The following is a 17147-nucleotide window of genomic DNA, read 5'->3' as shown; positions in this document are numbered from 1 at the left end:
TTTCCCACTACCATTTATTGACCAAATGTTAGAAAGACTAGCGGAAAATAGCTTTTATTGTTTCCTTGATGGTTTCTCGGGATACTTCCAAATCCCAATCTCACCCGAGGACCAAGAAAAGACTACCTTCACGTGCCCATATGGCACCTTTTCATATCGTCGAATGCCCTTTGGTCTATGTAATGCTCCGGCAACATTTCAAAGGTGTATGATTGCTATTTTCCATGATATGATTGAAGAATGCATGGAGGTGTTTATGGATGACTTTTCGGTCTTCGGTAACACTTTCGATTCATGCCTTCTTAATTTAGAGAAAATGCTAATTCGGTATGAGAAATTGAACTTAGTACTTAATTGGGAAAAGTGTCACTTTATGGTTAAAGAAGGCGTTGTTCTCGGGCACAAGATCTCGAGTGTTGGTATTGAGGTGGATCCTGCCAAGGTTGATGTCATTGCTAACCTACCACCTCCTTCTAATGTGAAGGGTGTGAGGAGTTTTCTAGGGCATGTCGGGTTTTACCGCCGGTTCATTCAAGATTTTTCTAAAATAGCAACGCCCATGAATAAACTCCTCGAGAAAGATGCACCTTTCGAGTTCACAAAAGAATGCACAATTGCATTCAACACTCTCAAAGAAAAACTTGTTAACGCGCCAATAATTATAGCTCCAAATTGGTCTTTACCGTTCGAGCTAATGTGCGATGCATCGGATTTTGCGGTTGGTGCAGTTTTGGGCCAACGGGTTGAGAAACGTTTCCAACCCATTTACTACGCAAGCAAGACTTTACAAGGGGCTCAATTGAATTACACGACCATGGAAAAGGAGCTCCTTGCTATTGTCTTTTCTTTTGACAAATTCCGATCTTACCTTGTTTTATCAAAGACCATTGTCTTCACTGATCATTCGGCATTGAAATACCTTTTCTCAAAACCCGAGTCCAAACATCGATTACTACGTTGGGTCTTGCTTTTGCAAGAATTCGACATCGAAATTCGGGATAAGAAAGGTGCCGAGAATCTTGCGGCCGACCACCTCTCTAGACTTGAAAATCCAAATCTTGAAGTACTCCACGAATTGAGTATTAAAGATGATTTTCCCGATGAACACCTTATGAGAATAGAGAAGGTGGACGAGCCTTGGTATGTTGATATTGCTAATTACATCGTTAGCCTCAACTAGAAATCGAAGACGGGGTTAGCCTCAACTTCGAACAAAAAGATTAAACGAATTGGGGACGAGTTAGGATGAACGACTTGTTAAATAAAGTTCACATGTGTACATAGTCGTTTTGTGTGGTTTGAGCTTGTGATATTGTTTTTGTGTGAATAACATGATCAAATTTGGTTATATGAGCTTCTATGACCTGTGTTTGATTAAAATTGAGGTTATTGGTGTGTTTAAGACCTGACCAGCAGCTGAAGACCATTTGGACGCTGTCCCAAAGCTGGGGACGCCGTCCCATTACACGGGGGTCTGGGTCAGGAGCCATTCAATGTATGTTTAAGATCAGACCTGAGACTCACGACCATTTGGACGACGTCCCATCTTTGGACGTCGTCCCACATCGAAGGCAAACGGGACTTCGTCCCAATCGGACGCCGTCCAAACCCATCAGGCCAGAAAAAAATAATACGATTAAAACACATTCTCTCACTCATTTTTCAACCACAAACACTCCTATCTCAATTTTTCTCCCCAAGAACGACCCAACTTCACAAAACCTCAATTTCTACTCCCAAATTTAGTGATTTCTTCTCCTAATTTCATACTTGAATCATGACTAGTCGGGTATTGCTTCTTCCATTACACACTTTTCTTTCTTGATTTGTTAATATATATGCTTTTATGTATGATTATGTGAAAGATTAGTGTAGGGGTGTTTGATTTACATGATTCTTAGTTCAATTAACATGTTTTAGTGATGTAATTACCCATTTATGCCTTGATTTTTCTATAATTACATGTTAATGGGTTTTTGATGATTCTAGGGTTTTGTTAAAATTAAATCCAAATTTGGGGCTTTTTGTTTAGAATGTTGGGTTTGTTTGTGATGATTATAAAGATTGTTATGTATGGACTTGGTGTTGGTGATATAGGTGTCAATTTGGCCGGGTCATGAATTGGATTTTATGGAATTTCAAGCTTACTTCGAATTGTGATGTTCTTATGAAAAATGTATGCTTGATTTTCACATGTTTAGGTCTATTGAAATGGTTTGATAGCATTATATGCTAGAATGTAGTTGCGAAATGCTAAGATAAATGGTCATTTGGTACTAAAATTGTTATACTTGTGTTATAATGGAAATTGTTGGAATGTTAAGATGCAAGTACCACATGATATGACCTATGTTTTTGAATGCAACATATTTGGCTTCTAAGTTGATGGTTGATGGTGAATTAGTGATCCACATTTGTGAAAGTGTATTTACGAACTTGTGTTGACTTTGGTTGACTTTTACTATTTGATTGGAAAATACAACTTTTCATATGTGATTCACATTGATTTTGGATGATGAATGATGTTATGATTGCTTAATTCACTTTGCTACTTGGTTGTGTTTATTTTTGCTAACACTAACACAACGGTTTCTATGACATTTTATTTGGTGTTATTGTGTTGTGTAGGGTACATCAAGCCAAGGTAGAGGAGGAAACAAAAGAGGCCGAATAACAAGAAGCCAAAACGTTCCACCACCACCACCTCCCCCGGTTCAACATCAAGAAGAAAGCAGCAGCGAGGAGGAGGAAATTGATCCTAGAACTTGGCTAGACTTTTTGAGAAATCATGATGACTATCGTGCAGATTTTGCTCGCATTGATCCAAGGCCGACCAACACCACGTGGCATTTCATATGGGGCCCTTTAAATGAAGCAAACTAGTACAAGCATGTTAGCCATATGTTATGGCTTAAGTTCCAAGGGATACTTCTTCATGCATGGGAACAGGGCCTGAATGACAAAATTTATCCGATTTTATGTAAAGAGTTTTTGTCTACATTGCGATTGAATTATTGCAGGGATCCAGACTCAAATGAGTTCCTAAGATTCAGGTTAGGAGGGGAGGATTGACGGTTGAGCCGAAGTGGTTTATGTAGAGCTCTAGGAATTTTTGGGGAGCTTGATGATAACAGTCTTACTATGTACTTGTACGGATCCGAGTATAGAGGCCAACGGGTATTTAATGAACAAGGTTTTTGGTCAAGAATCGCTAAGCACGATGCAACTCGAACATTCAAATCAAGCAGAGAATGGTATAGTGAGATTCAAAGGCCGGATGACAGGCTCCTTCACCGACTTATCGCAACAACTTTTAATGCAAGGGTAGAAGGAAACGAAAAGGTCCAGTTAGATGACCTTTGGTTGATGCATCAAATCAAGAACAGTCTCCCCACCAACATCTCGGGATACATAGGTTGTTACTTGCAAGAGGTATCTCAAGAGTCAAGAAGAAGCAGTCCACTACTTGGGGGCCACTACATCACTACTATTGCCAGACATTTTGGTATTGATTTTAGTCGTTTATTGGAAAGTGAAAATAAGATGAAAGCATTAAAGAAAATTTCCTACATAAACGCCGAAATCCTCATGAAAGTTAGAAATGGTCGGTTGGTACCTTTTGTAGCGGGTGAAGCTAGTGGTAGTGGAACGAATGTCAATGTGGATGTGCAAGAGGAGGAAGAAGAAATGGCAGCACAACCGACGTTCATGGGCATGGTACTTGGGCACCTTCCCAGTCTGATTGGGATGGTTTGGTTAATAGTGTGCACGGTATGAGGTTGAGTCCTGATACTCAAAGAGAGCATAACGAGCGGATGTGGGAAAGTCAGCAACGAATGGAGCAACGTCAGATTGCTTCTGTGCACGATCAGGGGTGGATGTGTTATGGTATTGACTGGAACAACCATAACTCTGAGTTGTTCTTTTCTGACCCCGATCATTACTATGGAACGACAAGCCAGACTCCTACATACTATACCGATCCTCAGAACCCACCTCCTCCATACCCAATTTATGACTCTAACGCTTCTTTGCAGGATGCTCAACACAGGTTTGAGGAGCAATACCCCCAGGGCCGCCCGAACAGAGATGGTTCGGGAAATTACTTTTGGCCATATGGTTCGAGTTGAGGCCTGCGTGCCTTTTGATCATGTTGTTTTAAACACTTTTCTTTTATTTGTGTGGTGTGATTTGGTTTGGTTTGTTGAACTATGTTAGGTTATTAGACATTTGAATAATTGTGTGGTTTGTGAACTAATTTGGTAATGGATGTGGTTGTATCAACACCTTTACCTTTAGTATTATTTTGTGTGGTTTGTTATTGTGTGCAGCATGATTGAACTTCAAAGACTGGCATTAAGTTTAGCAACATTTGGAAATTATGATGTGTATATGATACAAATCGAGGAAGGGACGATGCTCTTATGCTGGCAGTAAGTTCAGCGGCATCCGTCTACTTTGTTCCATGATTTTCAGGTTCCAAATTACTAATTTGTATTGCCACCTTCACACCATGCCCTCTACAATTTAATCCATTTTTCTTGTATCATGAAATGAGGGCATTGCAGGAACCAAGTGTGTGTGTGGGGGGGGGGGGGGGGAGATATAAATTGTCTCGGGATTTCGTTTTGCACTTCAAATTTTAAAATTTTTACAGGTTGCCTTTGAAACGAATATGTCCAAGAACCATTACTAATACACTTTTGAAAGAAATGTTGTCTAAAAAGTCTTAAATTATTAATAGTCTTTGAAGTTGAGCTTGGAAATCCTACTAGTTCACCGGAGCTAATGTAGGTCACCTGAATCGTGAAAGAGGTCCGAATGACGCACTTATTAACTTTTGTGTTGAAAGATGCAGTCCAGAACAGCTGTAGGTTGATGAAAAGTCTAGAAAAGTCTTCTCTATGATCGGCTGGAAATCCACCTAACCTCAACATCAAACAGGGCTTTGTGGTCAGACATATTCAAACCATGAGATGGATTTGTCTAGTTCAATGGGGGGCACAATGCAAATTAGCTTTTAAGCATAATGAATCTAATCCCCAGATGGATGATCTCCGTAAAGATCAACCGCATCTATGTTGACTGCGGTCAACATACATATGCCATAACAAATTGAGGTGTACAAACTCATGGTTCACCGATGATATTTGGACGTAATGTAGTATCTTCCTAAGCTACATTATTTTCTAACCAACTTCACTATGATGTTAGGTTCCGTGGGAAGGCTTGGCTTGACCAAGAGCGGAAAACCCGCACGCATTTATGAAAAACTTGTAAATACCCTCAACCGGGCTTTGAGGAAACCGGAAAACTTGTTTAGTGTAAAAACTAACATGATATTTGAAAGTTTTTCGATAACATTACGCGAAGACATGAAGATATGCATCGAAAAGTGATTCTTGAAGAGTTTTGATGATTTATAGTCATTTTATGAGTTATATTATCATCATGGTTGATCCCATACGAGTTAGGGTCAAAATAACGGGTTAAAAAGTCGAAATAGGGCTTCAGTTATGCTGGACCCCGTCCAAAATCTTGCGACTCCATCCAGTATAACGGGGTGCACAGGCAGTAGAGGATGCAAAACAAAGGATTCTGAGCAAGGCAATTGGGACGCCGTCCCAATTTGGGATGCCGTCCAGAAGCAAAGACAAATGGGACGCCGTCCAAACTTGGGACGCTTTCCAAAAGTAGGTAAAACAGCTGGATCCCTTTTTAAAGCCACTTTCCCCATTCCTAAACTCATCATTCAATCATGATCGACCAGGAACTGCTAGGTGACGATTTTAGGAGCACTTTTGGAGACTTTCAAGCTCTTTCAAGTGTTCTAAACATTCAAGGATCAAGATCAAAGTCCTTCTCAATCCAAGATTCATCATTCTTGTAGGTTGATTTCATGTTCTTAAACAATGAATTCTTCATATAATTTGATTGTTATTTTGATTGTTAAAATGATTGTTGGCTAAGTCCATAATGTTTGTCTAGATTAATAGCCAAGGTATTGGATGTAGAACTATTGATTGATTGTTATATGTGTGATAGTTTAAAGCTTGAAGCAAGAACCATTCTTATGTATGTTAAATCATTTGTATCTAGTTGGTTAACATGTTTGTTTGATAAAGAGAACTCTTGTTGATTTAACATGTTAATTTACAATTGATTAGTCTTAATTGATTGTTTACTAAACCGGACAAAGGGGGGTAAATTAGGTTCAAACGGTTATACTAAATAGGCATGAATCATATATAACGAACCTTGGTATGATTAGTGATTCCCATGACCATAAAATCACATTTCAAGTCTTTAAACTAGCTAAGTTACTTAGTTACAAACTTAAGGTCTTAGATGTCAAGGAACCTTGCATCTTGTAATTAGGTTTAAGTGTTTGTCAAAGAGAACTCTTAGCAAACCTATTAAGTAGCTTACACACTTGATCAATCAATCGGGCTTAATAACAAAACTTATATCCAATACCGAGGGTAAAAGATCTAGATAAACATTTCTCAATCTTGATTAATATCACAACTATCCTTATTTGTTACTTTTCCGATTTGATAAAACTTAAAATACCAAAAATATTTCCTTTGTAAACTAGAACTTATCTTGATTCGCCCATCGTTAAAGGGCAAACCAAAATATCTTGTACCTTTACTTATTATTTCCTTAGTTAATCATAATTTAGTTTTCAATACTAGTTTGGCTAATATATTGTCCTTGAAACGATACACGGATTTACCATTTACTATACTCCTCCACGATCGGGTACACTGCCCGTGAGTGTGTGTAATTCTTAAACCGGTACTTTTCCAAACGATAATTTATAGACACGATTTCGCACATCAATATCATAGTAAACGGATTAGTAAAACTTGGTTTATGCTTGATTGATTGTGCATGGTAAGATTTCTGACATACGTGTGTAAACTGAACCGTACAATGAAATATAACGACATCTGGAATATAAGCTTATGGAATTTGGAAACTACACAGAAAGGTCGATATCATAGGCTAATTGCATCTAGATCATCGGATAATTGCATGAGAAGTTGACTATCATAATCAGGAACGAATCTGGGTTTTGTGCACATTATATGCTATAACTTGAACTATAAATTGATTGAGCATATGAGATTCTGGAATGTTGTTAATTAGATGATAAGAAGCATATTCCATTTATATGTTAGCTTCTGAAACCATTGTTTGCCATGCGTAATATGTGCTACAATATGACACGTCTAGATATCTGTCCAAATCAGAATGTCTGTAGTATTTTGTGAAACTGTACAAACTAGCTATATGGATTGCTTAGATTTCTTTAACAATGATTATTTGAGATGTTTTTGGCCACCTCCAATTGTCCGTTTGTCATTTTCATTTATCTATATTAAATGAGAATTATTTTAAAACTGTTGCGCGTGCTGAAACTGCTTTGGGAAAACCTTATCTGAAACATGACTTGTAGGAATCGTTTGAGTGCATGGATAGGCTTATTAGAAACGTTTATGTGTTAACTTATGATCTGGAGTTTGCCTTATTTCCTTGACTTATGTGTTATGATTTACGTTCATTGTTTGCAAGGTGCGCATGAATTGCATGTTAAACGATAAACTGTGTTTGTGTACTGAATAACCGTGGATGAAAACATGTTAGTTGACTTAGGATTAACATGTTGACTTGAAATGCATGACCTACTGATATGGTTGACTTTGGTTGACCACTTTGACTAAGGTTTGACTTTGGTTGACTTACTTGGACTTGTTGACTTTGTGTTGACTTTTGCTTGCATGTTGAGTCAGTCTGAGCACTAGGACTACGCGTACACTATGGATTGACATAGTGTGACTTATGTACTTACTTAAGGTAACCTAAATGATTAGGTTGCGTTTTACGTTTGCGATCATCAGTTTTCCGTACTATCTCACTAAGCTATTACTGTGCACACAAAGTGAGTCTACAGTCCCTACGACTTTTACTTTGGGATGAGATACATGCTTTTACAAATTGTTTTACGCATTAGGCACGAGTACTTGCGATTATACATATGAGTTTGACTAAAAAGCCTTTAGCTTGAATATATCAATTACTTTACGTAAGCTCGACTTATAGGAATGGATCCATTAGGTTTGACAAACCTCGTCCCAACGAATGGGATGTCTATACTGTTGTAACTTGTACACTTAGTCAGTGTATGCTGTATAGGGTAAAAGGAAGACGCATAGCGCATGAGCTATTCGCAGGTTAAAGCCTTATATTCAAGTGCTCATAATAGATTTATAACACTTTTACAATGTTTTCTAAGAAATCTCGTGGCCTAACTTACGATAACTGTTTCACTAAACCTGTAGATTTCACTCAATATTTTTGTTGACTTTCTCGCATGTTTTATCTCAGGTTCTTAAAAGGTTTGCTTCCACTATTACTGTTGATTGCTTGCATACACTGGATGGAGTCCAGCATGATTTACTTTATTTCAGAACTCGCATTCGCATTGAAAACCTTTTTGCTTTAAACAGTGTTTGAGATTATTTATTTTCGTTTAATAATGTTAAACCGTTACTGGATTACTTTTCATTTAATGTTATTGGTTGTGAAACTTTAATGCGAATGTTTTCGGAAAACGTCTCATATAGAGGGTGTGACCGTTAATTTTGGGACCAGAGTTAATACGTCGTTAGTGGTTACTGACGGGGTATTACAGTACCTTTTTGCATAGCCTAAATTAAAGATCAGCATCCAGGAATAATTGTTGGTCTCCATGGGTTGGATTCAATTTTGCAGCCGATCCTATTTGTTTCAATTTCAATCCTGAATGGTTGATGAATAACAATAACAATACTAATAAAATGAAGTAGATGAACAAATCATGTATTTTCTAATTCTAAACACATTGTGGATATAAAAAGATAACCTTGAACAAAGCATCATAATTGCTGATATTAACCCATACCGAAGATTGTAGATTGCTAATCGTTGTTGAAATTGCTTGTAGAAAGAATTATGATATAGATAATGAGAGAATTTGGGAACCCTAATTGAAGATCAGGAAGCGGGAGAAAGAAAGAGGTTTTTTGAATCGATTTACGAAACTGTGACAGATGTAATTATGTCAGATATTAGCGCAATAAAGGTTGATTAATTACACGTGGCACGAAAATTAGTGGGTAATTAGGCTGAATGACATGTGGCACATGCACATGCTTTATAGAAGGTTATAGCTTATGCATTTTTTTCTATAAAAAAAACAAAAACTAACAAACTTTTATAACTACAAAAAAGTTCATCAAAATATTTAAACCCTTAAAAGATACAAACATAATAACAACATAAAATATTATTGGGACATTGATTTACATGATTTCCTTGCTCCTGGAGGTCCATAGATCCATCGAACACGAATGTAGGCCTTTCAACTGGGGGTCAATGTCTGAAATAGTTTCTGAGCAGGTTATGTCCGGAATATCCCCAATTTATTGGGAACTCATCAATGAAGTTATCCAATCCAGACTTTCCGGACTCCATGCATTCGAAATAAGAAATCTCAGTCTTTGATAATTTTGTCATCATCCAATTGTTCTCGAATAGACCCATTCAACGATGTAAAATCTCCCAATGTTATAAAAGAATTAATCAAAAAAGACCCCCTAATTCCAATTAGGAATTTGTTGGGCCCCTTAGGAACAGGCTTTTCAATTTCTAATTTTGATTTATTTTCCTATTTAATAACCCATAATCAGATCTTGGTAACTAACTATTTCCAATTTAATAATTTAAAACACATTTTTCAAATACTTAAATAAAATGTATGATGCAATTTATAGACACAATTAAAATAAAATGAAATTTTATTAATATTTCAATATTACAAGTACAATTAAGGTTTTGTAAAATCTACTCCAGGTCTAGGTGGGACAACTGTTCCACCTGTTCCCGTACTAGGCCTAGGTCTTCCTGTCTATCCTCCTGTTCCAGTAGATCCATCTCCAACGGGCTTCGGCGGTACAATTTCAAATGGCTGCGTCAGGATTTTCTCGATAATACGTTGTTGGTACGGAATTGTATTATATTTAATATTGGATCATGAGGATCGAGATGATATTAGTATGAAGATTAAATAGGATTGTTGCGTATGAATTCATGAATGAAATATGATAGTGATGTTTGCCTAACTTTGATTCTATAACAAGAGTTAGAGGTTCGCGCGTTGCTGCTCTAAGGTTTATGCGATTTTAACGCAAGCAATCGATTTAGACGGCACATTTTACTTCATGTTTTTTTAGGCACAAAACTACAACCAAAAACAATTAGTCTCCAAAAACGACCTATCATTTGTTCATAGCCATTTACCAACATTCAGGCATCATACATGTTAACCAAATCTCATAACATCACTTAAATACATGGAACCAAACAAAATACAATTGCGGGTCCATGTTAATTTCTTAGTTTTATCAAATGGGTTACTGGGATTTGAGCCCAGCAACGGACGGAGGAGCACCTCGAGTTGCCTTAACATAGCTCACATAGTCCCCATAGTGCATTGTAAATAATGTGCTCTGATAACGGGTCAACGATATACGCTTCCTCACTAATTCTGTTATGGTGCCATCAAAACCCGCTTTCCGCATCAGAGAGTCGATGGCTTCCATCTTTGTCCACCCTAATAACCCAAATAGAGGAATTATAGAACATGAGAACTTAATTGGATCAAGTTGTAGAAATTAAACGGGTTTGGGTCAAAATAGGCCTTTTTGTGCCAGAACAAACGGGTCAGGTTGGTTTGGGTCAAAATAGGTCTTTTTTGTACCTGAACAAATCGGTCGGGTATGGTTGGTTTGGGTCAAAACATATCTTTTTGTGCCTGAACAAATGGGCAGGGTTGGGTTGATCCAGAAACAATTTTTGTCCTTTTTATTAGTCCGTAACTATAAAAAATATGACCACTATGAAAAAAATTATTAAAATATCAATATATATGTAACTCACAAAACGTGTAAGCAAAAAATGCTACCTTCTTGAGCAGCTACATCGGGTAGGTATGTGGCATTTCGCCTTGTTTTATTATCATGATCAGTAAACTCTATAATAATTCCATGCTTTCTGACCTGCAAGATAAGATGAAATTTTTTTCATAGTGGTCAAACGGGTCGGGTCTAAAGCAAGTTGGTGACTTCCAACAAAAGGGCATTTAAAAAGAGATCTTAACTTCAAATGGAATCCTCTAATTTAATTCAAGTAAATTAAATTCAAATGAGCAGAATTCGAGTTTACACTGTGTTTTTACTGCATTAGGCAGTTTATTAGTATTCATTATAGTTACACCACCCATTAAATATCCATGAAGGTGGTAAAGTCAAGAGATAAACCTGGTGGACCTTCAAAGAGTACTGCACGGGTTCTATTTGTCTCAAACTTGCACCTGGCTCCACGAGCAATTTCATCATAAACCTCGGGACTCTGCAGAGCCAGCAGTATTGTATCTTCTATATCTCTGCATTATAAATTATATAATCAAATACATAGGCTAATCAATTTACTTAAAGTGGATCCGTTACCTGTTTGAAGTCATGAAAGAACATATGTATAATTCAGGAAAGGAAGGTGATATTAGATAGTTGTATTACATTTGATGAAACCACCATGGGATACATTACAACCAACTATCAAAGAACATCAGAAAACTATGCTTGAAATAACATAATCATGTGTATCCATACTTGAAACTCCATTTGCTTACAGTACAACTTTTAGTTAACCCACCACGGCCTATTTCAAACCACACTTAAAGTTACCCATATTGACCCACTATCACACCCACGCAAATGCCACCTTAACTATCAATTGCAAATCGTAATGGTTGAAACGGAACCAAACTTCAACAATGACATTTACAAATCACTCTTTATCTATAATTATGACACCACCAACGCTCCCAACCCCTATTTGACCAGTTTTCCTTTCAGTTAATTTTTTATATATAGTCGAATTGCCCCATTAGAGGTCATATCCTGAATCGACGGGTTATAAATCACAACTTGAATTGACCCATTCATAAACGGGTCATAAAGATAACCAGCTCTATGAAACATGCTGTAAATATTCACGATTCGTATTATTGCAAATTGCCATACCCGTAAAAGTTTAAGTAGTCCTAATAAAAGGAATGCCCACACGTAGATGGTACTTCCCATGAAGAGTGGTTTAAGAATCCATGTTCTTGAAATAAAAAGAAATCAGATTCTATATTATTATTGTTCTGTTACCTTTTATTGATCCCACTTTTTGTAGCTTTGCAAATGAAATTCGATATTTAATATGTTGTATTCTGCTGCAGCAGGTTTGCATAGTGTTCTTTGTCTCGGTAGTTCATTTTAGCTTGGATGGCGTTTCCCTGCATATGTGAAGCGGAATTCATGCTGAACATGTTAGTTAATTCTTGTTCCATTTATGAATAATCCTCAAATAAGATTTTGATCGAAACAATGAAGAGCATGTTAGTGAATCCTTATGCTATGAAGGTCTTTTTTCTTTTTTTTTATCAGATCATACTTTCTAACCTATCAGCTTGTCACTCTATTTTCAATATTTTAATAAGTGCAGGTTAACCACAGAATTCCAACAGCATACACAAAGCTAATAAAATAAACAAATCTAATGACTAATGCATTAAACAATTACACTATAATTAATCAATACATTATATACATACTTGAGTGAAAGTGCCATAAAGATACGCACGGTAACAAAACAGATACCAATGATTAGTCAATAGCAAAAAAGTGATCAGCAATTTAAGCAAATGTAGATAAATAAACATATAAAAATAACAGTCTTGACCAAACCATCTATAACAAAAGCAACAATTAAATTACAAAGCAACAGACCACATATAAAGGAGAAGCATCAAGTACTGAAACCTAAGAGAATCGTAAGAATAAAGAAAGTGCAGTTATATACCTTGAGGATCAAGAGGAATAGAGTACGCAGAATATACAATCCACAGTAGGAAATGGTGGCTGCAAACGAAACTGAAAAGGAATTGTATAAAAAACATACCAGAAAAAAAAAATCACAAAAAAATAATACTCCGTATCAATTATCATCACAATTCACAATTAGTTGTGTGGCGTATATTATTTTTTTTTTTTTTTTGGGTAAAGGGTTACCCCGATGAATATTATTAAATAATAAAAGAATAGAACAAGAAGCACAGTGGCTACAACAGGGGTACTGCAGCCCGAACAAAAAAATAAAAATAAAAAATAAACCATGGTCAAAAAAACAAACGGCCCCAACCACACATCTAACACTTAAACTAAGCCCAGATGCATATTAAACCTCCTGTAAGTTCCAAGTTGATCGAATACGAGCCACATTAGAAGAGTTTTTGAAGCGAACAGTGAGTAACTTCAACCGCGTATTGGAAACGGTAGCCTCGAAAACTTGTTGTTCCGTGCGACACACATGTTAAAAAATACGAGTATTTCGTTCTTGCCAAATAGCATAAACTGCACCAGCGAAACACAATTTAGCCACCAACACATGAGCCATATTCCGAACAGCCATTGGCGTAAGCTTGGCAACGATGACCTGCCAATCGTCACTTACAACATCAAACTGCAGCATGCGCTGCAACTTGCTCCAAACAACTGCAGAATACTTACACTTGAAAAACAAATGAGTGTGCGAATCCGGACAAATCTTACATAACGGACATAAAAGATCACTACCATCCCGCACATCCCACGGCTTAAGCTTATCTTGAGTTTTCAATTTCTCACCCAAAACAAGCCACAACAAGAATGCGTGTCTAGGAATACAATGCGAATACCAAACAACCGAATACCATGGCACTTGATTACCTCGCGGACGCAATGAATCCCAAGCTTTAGCAACAGAGAACTCATGAACCAAACCTTGTGGGTCTTTCCAACCATATTTATCGGGAAAGTTAGATAAACTTGGCACATTAATAGATGGAAGAGTGGGATATTTACGCCCCCAACCGCGTGGCCACACCACACCATCATCATTGACTATATCCCGAATAACTGTTTTATCGTTCCAACCTGCACGAATGATATCATTATGTGAAATAATATTAGAAAGAATACCGAGATTACTCCATGAATCATGCCAAGCAGACCCAAAAGAACCATCCCCTACTTGACAACAGATATAGTTCCGGATCAAAGGACGAATTAAAAGAATTTTACGCCAGCTCCATGAAGCACCCGCCTTCAAACCGACACTCCAAAAATGATGAGACGTAAGCTTATATTCGTAAGACCACCTTACCCAAATCGACTGTTTAAGAGTCAAGATATGCCACGCATGAGATGCCATCAACGCTATATTCCAAGTTTTCAGTCTCTTGATTCCCAACCCACCCTCCTCCTTTGGCATGCAAACATCGTCCCATTTGACTTTGGCTTTCCCTTTTTTCATCGGGCCTTGACACCATAAGAAACCCCGAAGTAATTTCTCAATATCCTTAACAATCATATCGGGGAGAATAAAGACGGAACACCAATAAATTTGCATTGCCGTAAGAACCGAATTAATCAATTGCAACCTTCCCGCAAACGATAAATATTTATTCATCCAATTACCAACCTTATTTTTAACTCGCTCAACCAAAATCTTACAATCACGATACACTAGCCGGGATGAAACAAGGGGCACCCCAAGATACCTTACTGGGAGACGGCCTTCCTCAAACGGAAGAATAGCAAGAATTGAATTCTTCATACTAGCCTGAACATTACAAAAAAAGGCCGTGCTTTTAGGAAGGCTTGGAACTAACCCGGAGCATCTCTTGAACTCATCCAAAGCCTCACGAATAACCATGACCGATGCCACATTTGCATGGGAAAAAATAAACAAGTCATCTGCAAAACAAGGTTAATAATCTGCAATTTGTCACATTTATGGTGATAACGAAATCCCGGAGCACGATTAATCTTTCTTCTAAGCACAAGAGTCAAAACTTCCATAACCAGGGTAAACAGATAGGGGGACATTGGATCACCCTGCCTCAGCCCCCTTTTCCCTCGGAAAAAACCATGTAAATCTCCATTAACATTAATCGAAAACGAAGTGGATGACACACACGCCATAATCCATTTAACCATTTTCCGAGGAAACCCGAAACAGATAAGACTCACTTCAAGGAAATCCCAGTCAACAGTGTCATAAGCCTTTTGAATGTCTACCTTAAATGCACTTCTCGGCCTTCCACGATCTAGGTGATAATTCTTCATCAATTCTTGTGTCAACAGAATATTATCGGATATCCTTCTACCCGGAAGGAATGCAGACTGATTAGAACTTACGACCTCTTCCAAACTAGCTTTGATGCGTGATGTTATAATCTTGCTAATCCCTTTGTACACCACATTACAACATGAGATCGGACGATAATCATTCACTCTACTCGGCGTTTGAACTTTTGGTAGAAGAGCTATAATAGTCGTATTAACATCTTTTAGCATTTGCCCTGTACGAAAAAATTCTTTAACAGCCTGGACAACATCATCACCAACTATATCCCACCCCTCCTTGAAAAACGCAGCTGAATACCCGTCTGGACCTGGGGATTTACTATCTCCGATGTTAAAAAATGCCTCCTTGATCTCTAGTGTAGTAACAGGCCGAATCATTAAAGCAGCTTGTTGATCACTTATAGTGTTCTAAAACAATGACCCTGGATCACTAATTTCTTCGCACGGAGTAGACGAACCCAAAAACTTTTCGAAATGCTCAACAAATACTTTCGGGACTTCACTTCCTTCGATGAAGTTCCCATTAGAATCAACCACAGCTGAAATTCTACTCCTGTTCGCTTTACTCTACAACTTTATGGAAAAACCTAGAGTTAGAATCTCCCACCTTGAGCCATTCAATTTTCGACTTTTGTTTCAAAAATCGCTCCTCCTGTAACACAACTTCATTATATTCCTTAAGAGCTTCACACTCCAGCTCACGCTTTTGGATCGAGAACGGGTCATCATCTAGATGTTTTTGTGCGACATCCAATTTAGCCCAACATTCCACAACTTTAGTATGAATATTACCTTTGCACCACATAAGCTTACGCATAGGTTTTTTTAGCATACAAAGGTTCTTTACTAAGCGAAACAATGCATGGCCTCTGACCTCATTCACCCATGCATTACTAACAATCTGCTTAAAATCCTCATCAGTGACTTCGGCGGAACGTCCACTGATGGCCGCCAAACACTTATCCTTTCTCAGGATAGCTTTCATCTTTAGTTTCCATAACGAGAAGTTACTCCCGTTGAACTTTTCAATTTCAAATTTCGTAGACATTGCTATAATTACAATCTTCTTTTCGACAATACTATTTTTCTTGAAATAACACCCAAGGACTTTTACCGAGTGAAAATAATCTTACTTATTTTCTGATGTGGACGATCCACTCTCGTGGCAACCACAGAGCATACGATAAGTAGATTAATACACACTAGATATTAGACCTTAGCTCTTGATACCACTTGTTGTGAAAAGCGACACCGAATTATAGCAAACCGCTAGTAATACTCGAAATAATGACAATAAAGGAACACCAAGATTTAACGTGGAAAACCCTAATAGGGTAAAAACCACGGGCAAGGAAAGAAACGTTTCACTAATAAGAAAAATAGGAATTACACTTTCTCTCTAATTACAAGGATAAGTATCAATCTTTATATCTCTTGTAATTAGGAGATTAATACTCACAACTCTCTATTTATCTACTAGAATACAAGATTGAAGAATGAATATGGGATGTATAAATGAGCTTACATGTTGCTCTATTTATACTAATTCAAGATGGCTAAATGGTAAATATTTAGTAGACAATTTGGTAGGTATAGTATGCCAAGTTTTACCAAGTCTTATACCACAATATACATGTGTGTATTTGACCATAGAATTCACCAACCAAGCCTCCATATTTGACAATTATGACACCACCAACGCTCCCAACCCCTATTTGACCAGTTTTCCTTTCAGTTAATTTTTAATATATAGTCGAATTGCCCCATTAGAGGTCATATCCTGAATCGACGGGTTATAAATCACAACTTGAATTGACCCATTCATAAACGGGTCATAAAGATAACCAGCTCTATGAAACATGC

General features: G+C 37.4%; 1 protein-coding gene across 1 annotated transcript; it reads right to left on the bottom strand.

Moving 5' to 3' along the window:
• Nucleotides 1-10460: 10460 nt before the first annotated feature.
• Nucleotides 10461-15662, bottom strand: LOC139887654 (uncharacterized). Its single transcript, XM_071870724.1, has 6 exons — nucleotides 15032-15662; nucleotides 13479-14891; nucleotides 12958-13028; nucleotides 12829-12845; nucleotides 11367-11491; nucleotides 10461-10660 (listed from the first exon to the last, which is right to left on the bottom strand). Exons 1-6 carry the CDS (start codon nucleotides 15660-15662, stop codon nucleotides 10461-10463), a joined length of 2457 nt encoding a protein of 818 aa, XP_071726825.1.
• Between the last annotated feature and the right edge of the window lie 1485 nt (nucleotides 15663-17147).

The sequence above is a fragment of the Rutidosis leptorrhynchoides genome, chromosome 2 (assembly GCF_046630445.1).
Source record: "Rutidosis leptorrhynchoides isolate AG116_Rl617_1_P2 chromosome 2, CSIRO_AGI_Rlap_v1, whole genome shotgun sequence".
Taxonomy (NCBI): Eukaryota; Viridiplantae; Streptophyta; class Magnoliopsida; order Asterales; family Asteraceae; genus Rutidosis; species Rutidosis leptorrhynchoides.
The sequence above is the reverse complement of the archived record's forward strand: the minus strand, read 5'-3'. Positions and strand labels throughout refer to the sequence as shown.